At 35.9% G+C, this 16,966-nt stretch overlaps 1 protein-coding gene across 8 annotated transcripts in view; it reads left to right on the top strand.

Moving 5' to 3' along the window:
* The window catches only part of LOC149297814 (dmX-like protein 2), a 54,302-nt gene extending 38,638 nt beyond the window's left edge, over window positions 1–15,664 (top strand). For 4 of the 8 annotated variants that reach the window (XM_089488354.1, XM_089488357.1, XM_089488356.1 and 1 more), the window contains 19 exons: window positions 800–991; window positions 1,437–1,513; window positions 3,466–3,596; window positions 3,714–3,962; window positions 4,692–4,873; window positions 5,764–5,897; window positions 7,530–7,615; window positions 7,882–8,083; window positions 8,938–9,055; window positions 10,145–10,231; window positions 10,332–10,453; window positions 10,555–10,693; window positions 11,343–11,403; window positions 11,499–11,626; window positions 11,892–11,969; window positions 13,507–13,598; window positions 14,615–14,667; window positions 15,104–15,321; window positions 15,455–15,664. In XM_089488354.1, coding sequence (XP_089344480.1) covers window positions 800–991; window positions 1,437–1,513; window positions 3,466–3,596; window positions 3,714–3,962; window positions 4,692–4,873; window positions 5,764–5,897; window positions 7,530–7,615; window positions 7,882–8,083; window positions 8,938–9,055; window positions 10,145–10,231; window positions 10,332–10,453; window positions 10,555–10,693; window positions 11,343–11,403; window positions 11,499–11,626; window positions 11,892–11,969; window positions 13,507–13,598; window positions 14,615–14,667; window positions 15,104–15,321; window positions 15,455–15,664 — 2,559 coding nt within the window. Of the gene's footprint in view, window positions 1–799; window positions 992–1,436; window positions 1,514–3,465; window positions 3,597–3,713; window positions 3,963–4,691; window positions 4,874–5,763; window positions 5,898–7,529; window positions 7,616–7,881; window positions 8,084–8,937; window positions 9,056–9,564; window positions 9,628–10,144; window positions 10,232–10,331; window positions 10,454–10,554; window positions 10,694–11,342; window positions 11,404–11,498; window positions 11,627–11,891; window positions 11,970–13,506; window positions 13,599–14,614; window positions 14,668–15,103; window positions 15,322–15,454 lie in introns of all 8 variants that reach the window. The other 4 variants (XM_089488352.1, XM_089488350.1, XM_089488351.1 and 1 more) reach the window with 2 other exon arrangements.
* The last annotated feature ends 1,302 nt before the right edge of the window (window positions 15,665–16,966 follow it).

The raw sequence follows: 16,966 nt of genomic DNA, 5'->3' as shown, positions 1-16,966 counted from the left end.
GAACAGCTAAGTAATTACATTGGAGAGATATCAATAACTGTGCTTTTTCCCCTCGATAATTTGTGAGGATGGCTTGTATTCATTAGAACAAAAGGAGAACAAAAAGAAGCAGATGCAATTGTTAACTGGGACAGAGTCACTAAAAGTGACCTCAAATTTTATGCTTTTTGTAATTTGTATCGCCATAGTCTGCCATAGGTTTAGATACAAGATGTAATTTCACTAGTGTTTCATGCTGCTTTATTTGTGTGTTACTGATTTACTTGTGTGTGTGTGTTAATGTTTTGGCGTCAGAGTTTATTTTTTTTTTTTAACATTTTCTCAACTTCTTTTCTACTTAAGTTTATCATATCAGAAGTGATAGGATCTCCTGTATGGAGCAATAGTGAGATTTTATAATTGCCATTATACAGCCATCTAGTGTTTTTTTGGTTTTGACCTCACACGCACATAAGAAGTGCACATTAAAAAAGAAATGTTCCGTCTTTATGGATATCACCGCTGTTTGAAGTATCTGCACTTGAGAAATTTGAAAGCTAAGTAAAAAGAACACTACAGATTTGTGATAACACATCCATAAAGTTATTTAATTGACCTAGTTTTCGATGCAGTGCAAGTGATGTACCTCACTTGCATAAATGTGGGGTCTAGGCCATCAATCACTATTATTAAAGTCTTAGAAATGCAGGGAATATGGAAACGGCGCCAACGTTTCTTTATTTTTTCAGTTTTTTTTAGTTATTCTATTTTCCTTTTTAGATGTAATATTTTATTGTATTTATTTTTCTTTTACATCAAGGAAACGACTGTGAAACAGCTTCAGTCTCCTCTTCCGTTGCCTACAACCTTACCCTTATTATCTGCAAGCATTGCTGTGACCAAAACTGTGATAGCCAACCCTGTGCTCTACCTAAATAACCATATTCATGATATCCTCTACACCATTGTACAGATGAAAAGCCCTCCACATCCGGCTAACAGAGAAGCAAAAGTAAGAGAGAAAAATGCAAAATCCCACTGGAAAAGCACTTGTAAAATGGAGTACCAATTTCGGACAACATAGAGCCCAAATGAGAGGCTGTGAGCAAACCAGCATTTCTTGCACATAAATTGTTTATGGACCTCACACTTAACCACAACTAGTATATTATTTATTTAATATGTATTATATAAAATATGTATATCCAGATATTCTTTTTGTTATATTATTATATAAAGGCATATTTGCCATATATCCAAGAACTACAGAGAACATCACGATTCTAGAATACATGTGTGTTTACAATATACTATAAGAATAACAAGTCATGTTTGTATGTCAAATAACAGTGTTTTGTATAGCTGTCATATATAATTAATGTCTTTTATTTAATATAGCTGTTGGAGTACAGTACTCTGTTTCCTATGGTGCTTTTACAGTATTTTTTCTTCTTAAGGTATACACTCTTCACTTGTTGGCAGCATCCCTATCTGCTTCTATTTATCAAGCATTATGTGACAGCCATAGCTACAGGTAAAAATTCAAACCTCTCATCTGTGTTGTTTCAACTCTCCCTGTTCTAATCTGTAGATGAGTATTTACTAAAACTGCCGTTACTATATCACTAGGGAATTAGTTCACTTATAGGAAGGACTGATCCTATATAATGCTTTGTGAAATTTGATGAATTTCAAAAAATATCTCCCCTATTAACTATTCATTATAAAAGGCCCTTGTTTCAAGGAAAACCTTTGTAGGATTGTAACTGAAGAGTAAAATGTTCACCTTTTAATGTCACTCGCTTCACAACACTTCAAATAGCCAACAAGAGAGGTTTTTGTTTTAGGGGTTGTATCGGGAGGCACAACGAGGGAGCAGGTCTTTACAGACTCTTTCATATGGCACTGTGACCTATTGATAGCTATTTATGCAAAAGAGTAAGGCATCTAGAATAAGAATATATAATATTTACCCTATTATATTTTATGATTTGAGTTATAAACACATGCGCTGCTTTTTCTTTGTACAAATGAAGCCTTTTCGGATGTAAAATACTATGTTATGCATACTCGGAAAACAAAGGATCACAGGGAGACAAAAAGGAACGCTTAGACGTGATACCAACTTCCAGATTAGTAATTACTGTATTGTGTGGTTATAGGCCCCGCTTTCCCCCCTATTTTAAAGTATTTACATTAGGGGCTTGCCCATATATCGGGATTTAGATATTTTCAATGTCCCCTGGGAGTGAAGGCTGGAGACACAGGGACAAGAGGAAGACAGCGTATAGGTAGGGAACATTAAGAGACTGAGGGTGAGTGAGAAAATACTGTTTTACCTTTCCAGTAATTTTTTATTATTACATTTTATTTAAATTACTGTATTTGCCCCCCTGGGGGGGGGCAGGTTGGCAAATAAAAACAAAACATATTTTTCTCAATCATAGCTTTTATTAAATATAAAAAAATAGTTTACATTAATATTTACTAGTGAAACTTTTTTTCCTATAGGGTAGTCTTATATTCAGGCTTTTTCTTTTTTTCCTAAATTAATATTTAGATTTTGGGGGGTTGTCTTATAATCGAGCACATACGGTAATATCAATATATTTGGGACAGTATGGTATATCATGTGTTTTGCCTAACACTAAGGACACAAACCATAGGAGAAAACCATCCCTCTCTACTTGGCTGATCCAGTCTGATTAGCTTGCAGGTGCAGATGCAAAAAAACTGCTGTCTATAGAAGATCAAGATTTTTTTATTTTTTAAAGTTGTCCTAAACATAGTTTGTTTTGAAATCCTTTAATCCATTAAATTGAAATGCAAAGTGCAGACCTCAGAAGAAAGGGAGTATCATAAAGGCTTGACCTTCATGAAAGGATCTGCTATCTGAAATACTTCTCCTTTCATATTACATCTGCACTTGTATTTTAATAAAGTGGTTTGTGATTTCTCTTAGGCTGAGGCGTATCTTAAGTACTGCAAGTTATTTGCTGTATAAAAATAACTTTGATGAAATATACTGTAAAAAAATAAAATAAAAAATAAAAGGATCAAAGAAGGCAATATGCACAGTACTTGAAAAGCACATAATAATTTTCCCCATTGGCTTTTATGTTCAATTAACTAATCCTGCAGTTTATGCCCAGAGAGGACTGAGGCCACTGCATTATATCTCCGCTCCCTGAGAAAGTCAGAACTGCAATGTTAAGAGTCATCCAGAGTATTAGACAGTATTAAACCCTAAATATTATGAAGGCATTCCCAAAAACCCTTTTAATGGCTCCCTACCTTCTCTACCAAGTACTTCAGTGTCCCTATTTCCTTTTCCACTGCTCGGTTTCTTGTCCTTTTTTTTTTCTCCTCTCACTTGTTCTTCTCCTGTATTCTTCTGTCTTGGTCCGCTTCTTGCTCAAGTCTAGTAAACATATATTATCTTTGCATCTAGTTTTCTGAGTGGGTGCTCTAATTTGTTTTGTGTAGCTCTCAGACTGCAACAAATCAGTTTACAGGAATGGTATACCAGGGACTCTTACTTAGTGAAAGGAGACGACTGAGGACAGAAAGCATTGAGGAACATGCCACCCCAAATTCATCTCCTGCTTCGTGGCCAGGTATGATGCTACTATGTAAACATTATAATCTTTTGCTTAGCCTTCATGGTGCTTGAAGTGTGTGTTTTGTGTATTCTTGGATATTTTTTCATGCATTTTTATTTACCCCTTTTACAGGAGTTAGCTCTCTGATAAACCTGCTTACCACAGCCCAAGATGAAGATCAGCCTAAACTGAACATTTTGCTCTGTGAAGCAGTTGTTGCTGTGTATGTTAGCCTTTTAATAAATGCCCTTGCTACGGACTCGAGCACGGAGCTGTTCCGGCTTGCGGCTCATCCGCTAAATGGCAGAATGTGGGCAGCTGTTTTTGGAGGAGGAGTGAAACTTCTAGTGAAACCCAGAAAACCACCTGAGGCTATTCCAGGTATTGTGATAATGTCTTATCTCATCCATTTGCTAGCTGTCATGACCGTATTTACTGCAGTACTCCATTAAATATGTTGTGTAAAGATTGATCTCTTTATCTATAAACACCAATTATGAACACTGACAACATTTTAAGCCTAGGATCACAAGGTCTAAAAAGAAATGCTCTCCACGCCACCATTCGCTTTCCAAGCATGTCTTAAGGTGTTTAAATGCCCATACAGACAACATTCCAGAAATTCTTGGGCATTTAATATGATACTGTAAATGTTGGTTTTATTCTGTTAGTTCCTTGTGGCAAATTCATGTATTTCATCTAGGTAGCACAAAGACATTTGATGAACACAAAACACAATATTCTCTGTCAGTGACTAATGAGGAGCATCCTTCACCCAAAATTGTTATACCAAGCAGAAAAGGAAGTGCTCCTGTCACAGATATGGGACATGAGTCTCAGTTGTGTGGTGAGAACCCAGTGTTGTGTTTGCAGTGCAAAGAACCTGCTATGCGTTATATTCCTCACTGCTGACATCTCTAGTGAGCGCATGTTACAAAATCAAGCCAAATGAGATATGATGGTGACACAGCACTGCACGCAGCCCACAGGGTTAAACTTTGTAAAGGAAATTGGTTCCTTGATTGGTGTATAATTCTGCATGCAGATTATCTCATATAATAAGTAAATCAAATATTACTTTATAATATGATCATTCACACCTTTTTGCAGCAGTCCCTGTACCGTCGGAGGAGATAGATAAGCACCGTCGAAGATTTAATATGAGAATGCTGGTTCCTGGAAGACCAGTAAAGGATATTGTTGTTCCACCTCCAGTTCCCACAGAGAGGCCGACTTACAAAGAGAAATTCATCCCCCCAGAGCTGAGCATGTGGGACTATTTTGTTGCTAAGGTACTTTATCAACCATTTTTTGTTATAAATTGTGGGTGATGGCAAAAGTATGTGTTCCACATGTTTGGAGTCTGTTTAATTTGCAATTTTATCTTAACTTTTAGCATTTGAATGGTTTTCCGTTTTTGATGTTTTGAAATAGGAGGGCTCGCTTTACGTGCTAAAAATTATTATTATTGCATAATTGTTAAAGGACAAATATAATGTTTATTACTGTAGTTTGTGGGTAGCCGAGCTTGTAGCAGCTGCTATTTGGACTATAACGCAGCATTTTTTTTTCTCCTACAATCTTTGTTTGAATTGAAGTAATATTACATCATAAGTTTAAAAAATAAGAGGCTTACTGAAGTATATCATTGTCTGCATCTATACAGACAAAATATCTGAAGGACATTCAGTTGCAGCTTTCACTTTGCCTCGTTTTTTATGCATCAGACAAACTGAACCATGACATTTAGAGGTGACAAATTAAAGGTTACAGAAACACATGCAAGACTGAAATTATGTGACATACTATTTCATTATTTTTTTTAACATATGTATTTGGTGTATTTTTCTTTAGTCCTGGGAAAAATGGTATAGTAAGGCCTGTTCAATTAAAACTTTGTTTATTAATACACTGTTTAATTTTTTTTAATGTCAAGTGGTGCAACGGAAGCTATTACCCCGGCACGTGCATGCCGAGCCAGACTATATCAGTTAAAAAGTTTTCATTTAATACAGGATGATGCAACTTTAAAAAAAAAAATTCTTATTGCAATATAATTTTTTCTACTATAAATTATCAATGGATGCCTTTGTTTGATTGGATTACAGACCCCTTCACATTAATTATTGACCTCGGTAAGTGGAAATCAGGTTCTAACGCGATGAGTTGCTTTCTCTTGCAGCCCTTTCTTCCTCTGTCTGACAGCGGCTTTATCTATGACTCAGATGAAAGTGTTCCAAGTGACGACGATGAGGATGATGATGCTTTTCTTTCAGACATTCAGATACAGGAGCACAAAAATTCAAGCTCCTACAGGTACAGTTAGAAGCTACGTAACATAAATGAGCTTGTGCATCTCAATCGCTTGTTACGGAGGCTGTAAAGCAGACGTTTGGTAATACTTTGTTCAGCTGATGCACATAACATTGATGCTGTCAGGATCCACGCTTTATATGCATCCTCTTTGGTTAACTTTTACAACTGCTATCCAGTTAAAATTTATATTGTTTATCAATTTGGAAATAGATTTTTAGATTTTAAATATATTTTAAGATAAACTTTTGTTCAGCTGGAAGATGTTGCATGCTTCTAAATGCACTCAGAGTTTACTTGTGCATCACCTTGTTATATGCAGTGTTCTGTCAAGTAGAGTACCAGGGAGCATAACGTGGTATAAATGGAGACCTGTTATAGATTTGTACACGAGGTTCAAAATAATTTCCGCCAAATCTTTCCTTTTGTTTTTGCGTTTTTTGTTTCCGGACAGCGAATTGCGTTTCATATCCTTTTGTTTGGTTACATGGGAGGGGAGGGGGGGAGCAGTATGTGAGACGGTGTCCTGCTGCATAGAAAAAAAAAAACAGGAGAAAAGAGAGGGGCCACACGTGTGTGTAGTGCACCACACACACAGTGCCTACAAAAGAAGCAGCTCTAAATGATGATATAATCCTTGTTAGTAGAGGTAAATAATGCACAGCTTTCCTTTCAGGCACTGAAATGGGTAATTGTCATTTGCATGTTTATTATGCTCCTCTTGAGATTTTTACTTTTACTCAATGTAATAAAGTTTTACTTTAATGTAAGGAAGCCTTACTTTAAAGAGAGGGTGGTGGATGTGTGGAATAGCCTCCCATAGCCTCCACAGAACCCCAGAGATTTGTACTTGTATTTCATGTCATAAAGTCTTAATATAAAGAAGGTTGTACTTTTACTAAGGGGGTGGTGGATATGTGCAACAGCCTCCCAGTAGAAGTAACTTGAGGTCCACAGAACCTCTGAGATCTTTTTTTTTCCTTTTCCTTATTTTACACCTCTATAATATCAGTTAGTGTTTTGGTTGAGATTTTTAAAGATTCATTTTAGAGTGATGTTAGAGAGGATGATTTCAGTATAGATATCTCTGGCATTGCAATGGCTGTAGGCAACCCTTTCCTCCCTGTCCTTGATTGTTTCCTGTGTAGTTTGTATTTGCTAATACTTAGTCCAATACATCTAACAGGTGCTGCTTATTGAGTGCTTAACACATGTACCCACTTTGAACATTAACCACAATTTATAGGAATGCTTCCAAAAATGCTAATCATAGCTTGTTTAAGCCTGTATGGCCCCAGATATAGCAACAACTTGTAATTTACTGCCAACCATCCCAGAAAATGTGTGAGAGGGAGATGACTCCTCTATAGCAGGCCAACAAATAAAATTTCAGCTGGAGTCAAACTGGTTTTCAGAGGTTCCTAGGAATGTGTGAAACGGCCAATGTTCGATAAAAACAAAGTTTGTACGGATACGAATGCACAAGTCTTTTATGTTCTAGTAGTAATGATTCTGAATCATGATGCTATGGGAGCTTTTAAACTACACACTCTACTGATGTATCTTGCCTCTAGCTGTGAACTATAACATGTTTCATTAGATATGCACATTGTTCAATCTATGTTTTGTTTGCAGCTGGACACTTATTCGTTTGGCAATGACAAAACTTGCAATTCACAATCTGAAGAATTTCTTTCCAATTGCTGGTCTGGAGATGTCAGGTGGATTTTGTTTTTTATGCATTTGTTTGCTTAGTTGATGTTTAGCTAATTGCTAGGGGATTAGAGTTCTAGTATGATGTATTTCATCATTGAGTTTGTCTGGTCTGTCTCCAATAATAGATAGCACATAATGGTACTTCTTTAGAAAGGAGGGGTATCAAATGCCATCTGTGATAATCGCCCTTCTTTACAGTAAACATCTTAATAGCAAAACAAATTATAACTCTGTAGAAGCCTTTCATTTACATCTGTTTATATTTATTTAGATCTTCCTGTTACATCTCCTTTGGGGATTGCGGTTGTCAAAAATCTAGAGACCTGGGAGAAAATACTCCACGAAAGAATGGACCAATTTGAAGGCCCTCCACCCAACTACATAAGCAACTATCCCAGTGACGTATCTGCGGGTGCAGGACCAGCTATTTTACGCCACAAGGCTATGCTGGACCCTGAAAACACGCCGTTTAGGTAAGAGTCATCTTTTATGTTTAGTGTCTATTGGTCTGCCAGAGGTATAGGCTACTTTGAAATACAGATTTTCTTTTACAATAATGAAAGTTTTGTTGTGGTGTATGTCTGCCCAGCAATGCAAGTGATGTATAGGTTCCTTATCTAGACTGTACTGCTGAGCTCACTGCTTGCAGCCATCGGATGAGAGAATCCTATATGAAAATTATTGGATTTTTAATGCTAACAATGAATGTGAGAAATCGGCTAAAGGGAGTGGACCCCTCTGGATGCTCCAAGAATTAAGTTACTTTCTCAGAGCAAGTTCACATTCATGCGTTTCCTTAAAAAAATATACTTATGCTACATAAGTCATATTTTATTTTTTTCCTTTTACCTCACTGTAAGAAAACTAGAACATTAAAACGGTAAAAAATGTCTGTCAACAGAATAAAACACTAGTCGGTATATATGTTTATAAAATCTGATACAGCACAAGAAATACCAGACAGCTCTAAATAACAGGTGATTTAGTAAATATAGTATATAACGTTCCATTGAAGACCAAGCCTGGTGCAGCAGCCATAAGGGGGGTGGATTACTCTACTGGTCAGTCGGGCTCCCTGGTGCCGAGCTGATTAAAAAGGGCCCATGTAACCTCCATGTGATGTTCCTAAATGCCCTAGACAGTGCCGAGGTAACGACGACAACTGTTCTCAAATATCACTTACTAGTTTCTCTGTGTATGAAAAGTTAGTAGTAATGGTAGTATTTTTTTCCTTGCTCATTAAAATGGTATTTTTTTTCTGTAAAATTGTAACGATGCAGTCTCACTGGGATACAGAATGAGATCAAACTGTATCTTCTTATTGCAGGTCCAAAGATTACTCTGCGCTTCCTGTGAAGAGGCTTTGGCATTTTCTAGTGAAACAGGAGATTCTGCAGGAGTCTTTTATAAGATATATATTTACAAAGAAAAGAAAGCAAAGTGAGGTAAACTCGGAACAGCAGATTTAAAAACCCTTTATGTTTTGCCGACAAAATAATTGTAATCGCGTTGCATATGGAAGGCAGCATGTCTACCATGAATGAATGAATATCACATTGCTCACATAACGCAAGGTCATCAGCAAATCTTCATTTAAACCCTGGCGTGTTTAATGCTAATTACCTCTTCAGTGACGGTAATCTTGAGAGCAATGTGACTATGTTCAAACGTAATAATCAAAAAGAAATGGTAAAAAATCATATGGAGGCAAATGAAACGTCCGTGTAAGTAGGATGTTTCGCTTGTATCGCTTGTCTGTTTATTTACCATTTCTATATTTTCTTTTATCCATCTAGTTGCTGTAAACTTGCATTTAAAGCGCAAGACAAAACATTTAATTTGTCACGATAACAAGATTCGTGATTAATAGCATTAAGGAACATATCATTTATTTATTTTCTTGTTTGTTTCTTTGTGCATGTTTTTGTGTTTGTGACTGTGTGTTGTGATGTAGTCTGTAGAAGAAAATGCAGAACGTGTCAAAGTAAACTCCATAGCAGATCTCCAGACAAACAAGGTAGTATGTCTTACAAAGCCTCCTCCTCTAGTGCACTCTTTCATGTTCACTGGTGCCAGCACTCTCTGGACTTACTCTAGTCTTACAAATATTAAGCGAACGGTCACTTTTCTAAACCACTGACAGGCTTCAATGCATTTTATTAATAATTTCTGGGATCACTAAAATATATATATCGTTTCATATTATGGTTACTTGGCTTCTGTTCTTTGTTGCCTTTTGTATTTTGGCCTTATCTAACTAAAAGATCAATTAATTTTAGAAAGAATTGCTCATAAATCCAGTCTTATGTATAATGCCTCCAGCTAGGTTTAGAAGTGCAAGCACAGATATTTATCTTATTATTTATTATACCAAATTCACATTCTTTACTAAATACTAATATTGGTAATTTTCCTTTTTTCTTTTGTGGTACCCATTGCTGGAACGATTGAACATGTTTCTGCATGCGGCTTAAATGTGTTCTACATGTCTTCTCCAATTAGTTTGCAATTGTAACATTAGAAATGTCTTGCAGGTTGAAGCCGATCTTGGTTACCCAGGAGGAAAAGCAAAGATTATCCACAAGGAATCTGATATTATAATGGCTTTTGCAATTAACAAGGTATGAATAATTACTGTAATCTTATTCTAGCTGTGGCATTAACTATAATATAATTCACTAATCCGCGTGTCTGTTGTTTCAAATAACTTTATTATTCTAGGCTAACAGCAATGAAATTGTGTTGGCATCAACACATGATGTACAAGAACTTGATGTATCTTGCCTCCTTTCTGCCCAACCTTACATATGGATTGGAGAAGAGTGTGACCGAGAATCTAAAAGGTTAGTTCAATTATTTAAGTTGTAAAAGTTTTTTCCTCTCAGATCTTGTATGCAATAGGAATCAAGATGATTTAAACATAAATATCTTTGTACTTCCACAGTTCTGATGACCTTGATTTTAGGGGCTCGACCTCTGCAATCCCTCAGTCAAGTGTAACTTCCTTTAACCTTAGCCATATGCAGTCCTCCTCATCCATGCCCTGGCTGGGCAGTGGTCAGACAAGCACTGGAGCTGGGGTGGTATGTTCGCTTTCCACGTATTCTTGTTTATTGTTTCCACAGTAAAATGTATTTACTGACATTTAAACTGCATATTTTTGAGGATTTTTTTTATTTTATACTCCAAATACAAATTTGTATATTGCTTCTTAATATCATTTGTCTATTTTAATCTCAGAACGGTTTGGTCATTTTGGTAGGTCCCATTCCATTAGAAAGTTATTTCATTGAAACTATTCTTATATATTCTAACTAAATACATGTGTGATGATTTTATATTTTATTTTTATTGGCAGCAATAACATTATTATGCGGAGATGGGACTGTTTTCACTTCTACTCTGTAAATGTGCAACTGGGTCCTCTTTATCTTGTTAAGCAGTTTTTCCATTTGAGTTTCCCATACCCTATTCAGTGTACCAAGCATTGGCTAAATTGACATTGAGCATTGCTGTACTAGTTTTCCCATAAAATGTCAATAATTTGGACAGTTCTAAGGCTTTTAGAAGGAAAATGGGCTGAGAGGTTCAGGTTTTAGGCAACTTAGAATAACATGGAGATTGTACATCTGACTGGCTTGTATTCCATTGGTACAAGGATAAGTTTGATTGTGTTTTTTATTTATCTTGGTAACACACCATAACTTGCTTATACTTCTTTCCTTCTTGAAGCTTATTAAACGGAATCTTAATAATGTGAAGCGAATGGCCTCTCACCCGGTTCACCAGTACTGTAAGTATAGACTGCTTTCATCTCATTATTGTGCCTTAACATTTTTGTGATGAAGACTAGTAAAGGCATCATCTTTGTCTTTTGGATTACACTAGATCTTACTGGTGCTCAGGATGGCAGCGTCCGTATGTTTGAATGGAATAGGCCCCAGCAACTCATATGCTTCCGTCAAGCTGGAAATGCTCGTGTTACAAGACTGTACTTTAATTCCCAAGGAAATAAGGTTTGTTGTATATATGTGTACATACAGATATGTTGTAAATTAGTCAGTGTGACAACAGTTGCCAAAAAAAGAGGCCTTAAGTGCAGTGCAAACAGCATGCAGACATCACAATACAATACAAAACAATAATGCCTTTCAGCTTTTCTCTATCGAACATGACAGCCCATAGCTATGTTTTTGTTTTTTTTGTAAGTTATAAATTCTCCTCTACTAATCTATTTCATAATGGGTTACTTGAATTGCACAATGATATATTTTGTTTTAGTGTGGTGTTGCTGATGGAGAAGGATTTTTAAGCATCTGGCAGGTAAACCAAACCGCCTCAAATCCAAAACCATACCTGGTAAGTTCATTTGATTGTGTGACATTCTATGCATGTAACGGCTTTTTAGCCTCTACAGTGTCCATGGTTATGAACTGCACATCACAGAACATATTAACCACTGCACTACCCTTTCTTTATGCTTCTTTGAGTCCCAGACTACAGTGTTTGGATTGAAAGAAAAAAAAAAAAATCCTTGGGCTCACCGATACCATAGAACACCGCTATAAATAATATATCATCTGCCCTATTTAAAACTACATTATACGGTTCAAAGACCCTTGGGAAAACACTGTCCCTCAGACTCCTTTTTAATCACCTCTCATAGATGGTCTTATTTAGATGTCTGGCATGTTTCCCAGTATCAACTTTGATCTTGGGGCTATTTGATTATGTAAAGCACATAGTCAGGTATAGTTAGTGTATACGTGACTATTTCTCCCTAGTGCCAGCATTACCCAGTCTTAGTGGGGGGGGGGGGGCTACTGTTTCTTTCATTGTCATGTTAAGACCTTCCTAATTGTCACTGTGAAATGCCACAGTATACTTAGAATATGACCGGTAATTCCACATGTTTATCACTGCATGCAAGAGGACACCGAGATTATAATTTTATTTATATGTATATTTCACACCAAATATATATTTTTATTTAAATTGCAATCATGGAATTTCTCCAAACCTTAAATTGCATCTATTTTCATGTTTCAATTTGCCTATATTATGAAAATAATTTGCCTTTCAGCAAAACTCTAAGCAATCAGGTAATTTTGACTTGATTTTTTTTTTTAAATTGTACTGCTTTACAGTGTACGATTTGCTGATTGCAAAGTTACCTTTTGCGACCTAGCCTGTATTAAACAGACTGAATTGAAAGGATTAAACTGTATCAAGACTTGGTTTAGTAATGAAATACGTCAAACATTTTGATGTGTATTTTTTTTTTTTTTTTTTTATGAATAATTTTTTAGATTACTTAAGCTACCGTATGCAAATAACAATTTACCACATAAACCTTTCGAACCCAGAGTCAACAAACAAGATACCATGTTCACTGTTTCAAGCTCCAGGAAAGACAAATGTATGCCCATGATCAACATATTTGACTGAATGTGTAGGCTTGCCCAAGATTTGGAACATATGCAGTTGTTACAGCCCAAAATGTTCTTGCAGCTTCTTAAAATACAGGGCAAGAAATGGCAAGTCTGCCTGTTGACCCAAGAAAATCAATAAAATATTACACATATTACAAGTTTTTGCCACAGATATATCATTATTTATGGATTCATATACTACCATCATATTCAGCCAAGCTGTACAATAGGATGCTATATGTTTCCAAAGAGCCAGCCTTAAATAAGCTTATACTTTAGATTGAATCGAAAAGAGGTCAATTAGTACTTGCTTACTAGACAAAATGTTATATATAACTAATAAGTGCCCTGGAATGGCACTTAACTCCTACCGTGATTGTAATTTTTCATTTACATGCATCCAGCCAATTTATAGATTAGTAGTTTTGTTGTGCTTATTTGTGTATGTTGTCAATTTTCTACAGAGCTGGCAGTGTCATACCAAAACCACAAGTGATTTTGCCTTCATTACCTCTTCAAGCCTAGTTGCTACAGCTGGACAATCCAGTGATAACAGGTATGTGTAAAATAAACAGCTGAACAATAGCAGATGGTCTCCTCAGTTAAATCCTTTGGTAGGGCGAAATGTTACATTGCATTTTACAGCAGGTTTTGAAAATAGATGAATACTTGACCTTTCCTTCTTTAATGATACTTGAAGTATACATTTGATATTATATCACAGTTTCAAAGTGTTCTAAAATCTCACCCATTTCATCAGTTTTTTTCCCTTCAATTCAAGGTTTATGCAGGTCTCAATGTTATTTAAAACCTCCTGATACATGATTATCTGAAATCATGGGCCTGATTCAGTATTAAGTGTTTCATTGGGTGGATTGGAATTGGATATAATGTGTATTTCCGCTAACTCTGCTCTAGTAAATGCTGTTTTTTTTTCTTTTCCCACCAGTACTTTCTGGGCACTGTGTAACATAAATGTAAAAATGACTTGTGTGTTTAAATAATTCCTTGTCCTTCGGATGTCTGTTCTTGCACACCTGCAATGGCATGCGACAAACATGCATCCCAGAACTATATTCTTTTCAATTCAAAGCAAAACATATTTCCTTTACCTATTTTTGAGACACCTTTTAACTAATTAACAAAAAATGAAAATAAAATCAAACCTCTTTCACACAAACACACAATCTTTTGAGCTGAGCTCATAAAAGTTTCTCTTTCGGTGAAGAATAAAATCAAATTTTGTAAAGACAGAAATACAAAGGGAAACTTATGGAAACTTTTTTTTCTTCTTTCTTTCTTTCTTATAAGCAGTTATAAAAGTATATATTTTTGCAGTCTTGTCTGTAGGAAAAGCTCCTCCAATTTTTTGCTGATAGTTTAATTGGAATTTACCATCCAACAATTGTCATGAAGTGCAGCTTTGACCATCCTTACCCTTAAGCGCAATATTGTTTTGTTTAAAATAAGTTGCAGATGTTTTGGTAATTTGCCTTGCAAATATTCAGTTTACTTGGTGTCTCTGTGGCCTCATTGTACCGCTTTTTCATTTGTAATCTGTTTTTCTTCTAGAAATGTTTGCCTATGGGATACCTTGATATGCTCCAATAATAGCCTTGTACATGGTAAGCATCTTGCTTATATGGGTAAAAATGTTTCCCTTTTTGAATTGGGATATTATATTGTTTCATCTTTTGTATCATATACCTTATTTATACACATTTATCTATAGTTAAACTGTAAGACATGTACACTAAACTGAGCGGACAAATAAAATCTCACCATATGTTTTGCACAATAGACGAGAACATCAAGTATTTTTTGTGTGTATGTGCATCTAGTGAGATATCAATGAATTATAACTATTTTTGAATGTTACCTAGCAAGGCAAGTATTTTAATTGTTTTAAACAGTTTACTGACTAAATTTCATGTACATGGAAACTAATGCTACATGCTTAATCCATACTACCCAACCGAGGATGATAAATAAAAATGTACGACTCACACTAGTCTTTTCTCTTTGCGCTTACCAATGTTTCTTTGTTTTTGTATAATGTAGCTTTCAATTGCCATGACAATGGTGCCACTGTACTTCAGTATGCACCAAAACAGCAGCTATTGATCACCGGTGGCAGGAAAGGATGTATCTGCATCTTTGACATCAGACAGAGGCAAATGATTCACACGTTCCAGGCTCATGATTCTGCAGTGAAGGCCTTGGCCCTGGACACATCTGAAGATTATTTTGTTACTGGCTCAGCCGAAGGCAACATGAAGGTAACGTGCAAGTCTGTTCACATAACCCAAGCATTGGGATCATTTCAGACGAAATAACCTAATCTTGATATACGTATAAAGTGCACCAGTACCTGACAGACTAATTGATTATATTTGTCTTCATTTGATTTAGGTGTGGAAACTGACAGGGCATGGCCTAATTCACTCATTTAAAAATGAGCATGCAAAGCAGTCCATATTTCGAAATATTGGAGCAGGTGTCATGCAGATTGAAGTGGGAGATGACAGACGCATCTTCTCCTGTGGAGCAGATGGCACTCTGAAAATGCGGATGTTGCCCACTGCTTTCAAGACCCAATCGGGCATTTTCGATATTATATAAAAGTTTGGTTTGAGAAACCTATTTCACTTCCAAATCTTGAGCTGCTGCTACGAAATGTGGAGAAAGAGGTAGTCGGCCTCTCCGCAGTTACTGAAGACCTAGATGATGGGTATACACTGAGGATTTTTTCTTTCTGTTTCTGTATGGGAGTGGACATGCATGTGTTTCTTTGAGTGAACCTAAGCAGAGGCCAGTAAGAGCTTTAAGTAGTAGTCTCACACACACAATTTGCTGGACCATTCTAATAGTGGTGACAAATTCATGATTCATTCTACTTGAGACAATGTAAAATATTTTTTGTCTTCAAATAGATTAAACGATGTAGGTTTTTGCAGTTTTCACTTTACAAGTATTGACACCAAATGTTACTTGCTCTGCCCAAGAAGATCACTGGGGCCAAGCAGTAGGAAAGACGGCTGAGGGTTTTGGAGGAGTCGGGAAAGACTTCCGTTCTTTTGGTGGTGTAAGGCTTAAGCAACTTTGCTTCCAATTTCAACAGCTGTGTCATAAGAAAGCATGTCCATATTTTTCCATCTGTAGAAGTGAAGGTGGTGCATTTCATATACTATCAGTTACCAAACCAAGCATATTTCCAACAAAAGTGCACCCAAACGAAGGCTAGACATTGTCATCCATTATTTTGAGGTAGTCATTTTTTATTCTTAGTGGGGTATCACTTTTTTCTTTTGTATTATTTATTAGTTTGTTTTTTTGTTTGTTTTTTTAATTTGCACAATTTTTAACTGTTTACTTTATGTTGTACTTGCACATTACCTCTCATTCATTTGATCGTTCCAAAATTAGCTCCTTGGTTTTATTATAAACATGAACATATAAATGTTGATTGTTGTGGTGAACTTTGATATTGATTCCTGCAGCCATGTTTACTTTTTTTTTTTTTTTTTAATGCATTTCTGTTTTTTGGTACATCATTTATTTTAGCTTCTCTAAATACCCCTAGATCAGAGGGAGAAAAAAGCATAAACCAGAAACTCCCCAGAATCCAGATACTTCAGTAGACAATGAGGAACCACATTTTAACATGAATGTCAGGCTTTTTTGTGGCCACATAGTGAATAGCTCAAAGTGATGAACTAAATTATTATACAGCATATGTATAAACTATGCAGAGTTCAATATTGTTTGCTTGTAATATACTAGACAGTGTTGTCCTTTTTGATGTATTTTCTCCGTTGTAAACAAACACATTCTTAATAAGCTACAAAGACTGATTTGTGTGTATTGTACTGTCATTTAGCAAATTGTCCTCCTTATTTTCAGTGCAACATCCAATGTGTGTGA

Source organism: Sceloporus occidentalis, unplaced genomic scaffold (assembly GCF_023333645.1).
Source record: "Sceloporus occidentalis isolate IW3139 unplaced genomic scaffold, rSceOcc1.0.p SCAF_37, whole genome shotgun sequence".
Lineage (NCBI taxonomy): Eukaryota > Metazoa > Chordata > Lepidosauria > Squamata > Phrynosomatidae > Sceloporus > Sceloporus occidentalis.
This window is presented reverse-complemented; position numbering and strand designations above follow the sequence as displayed.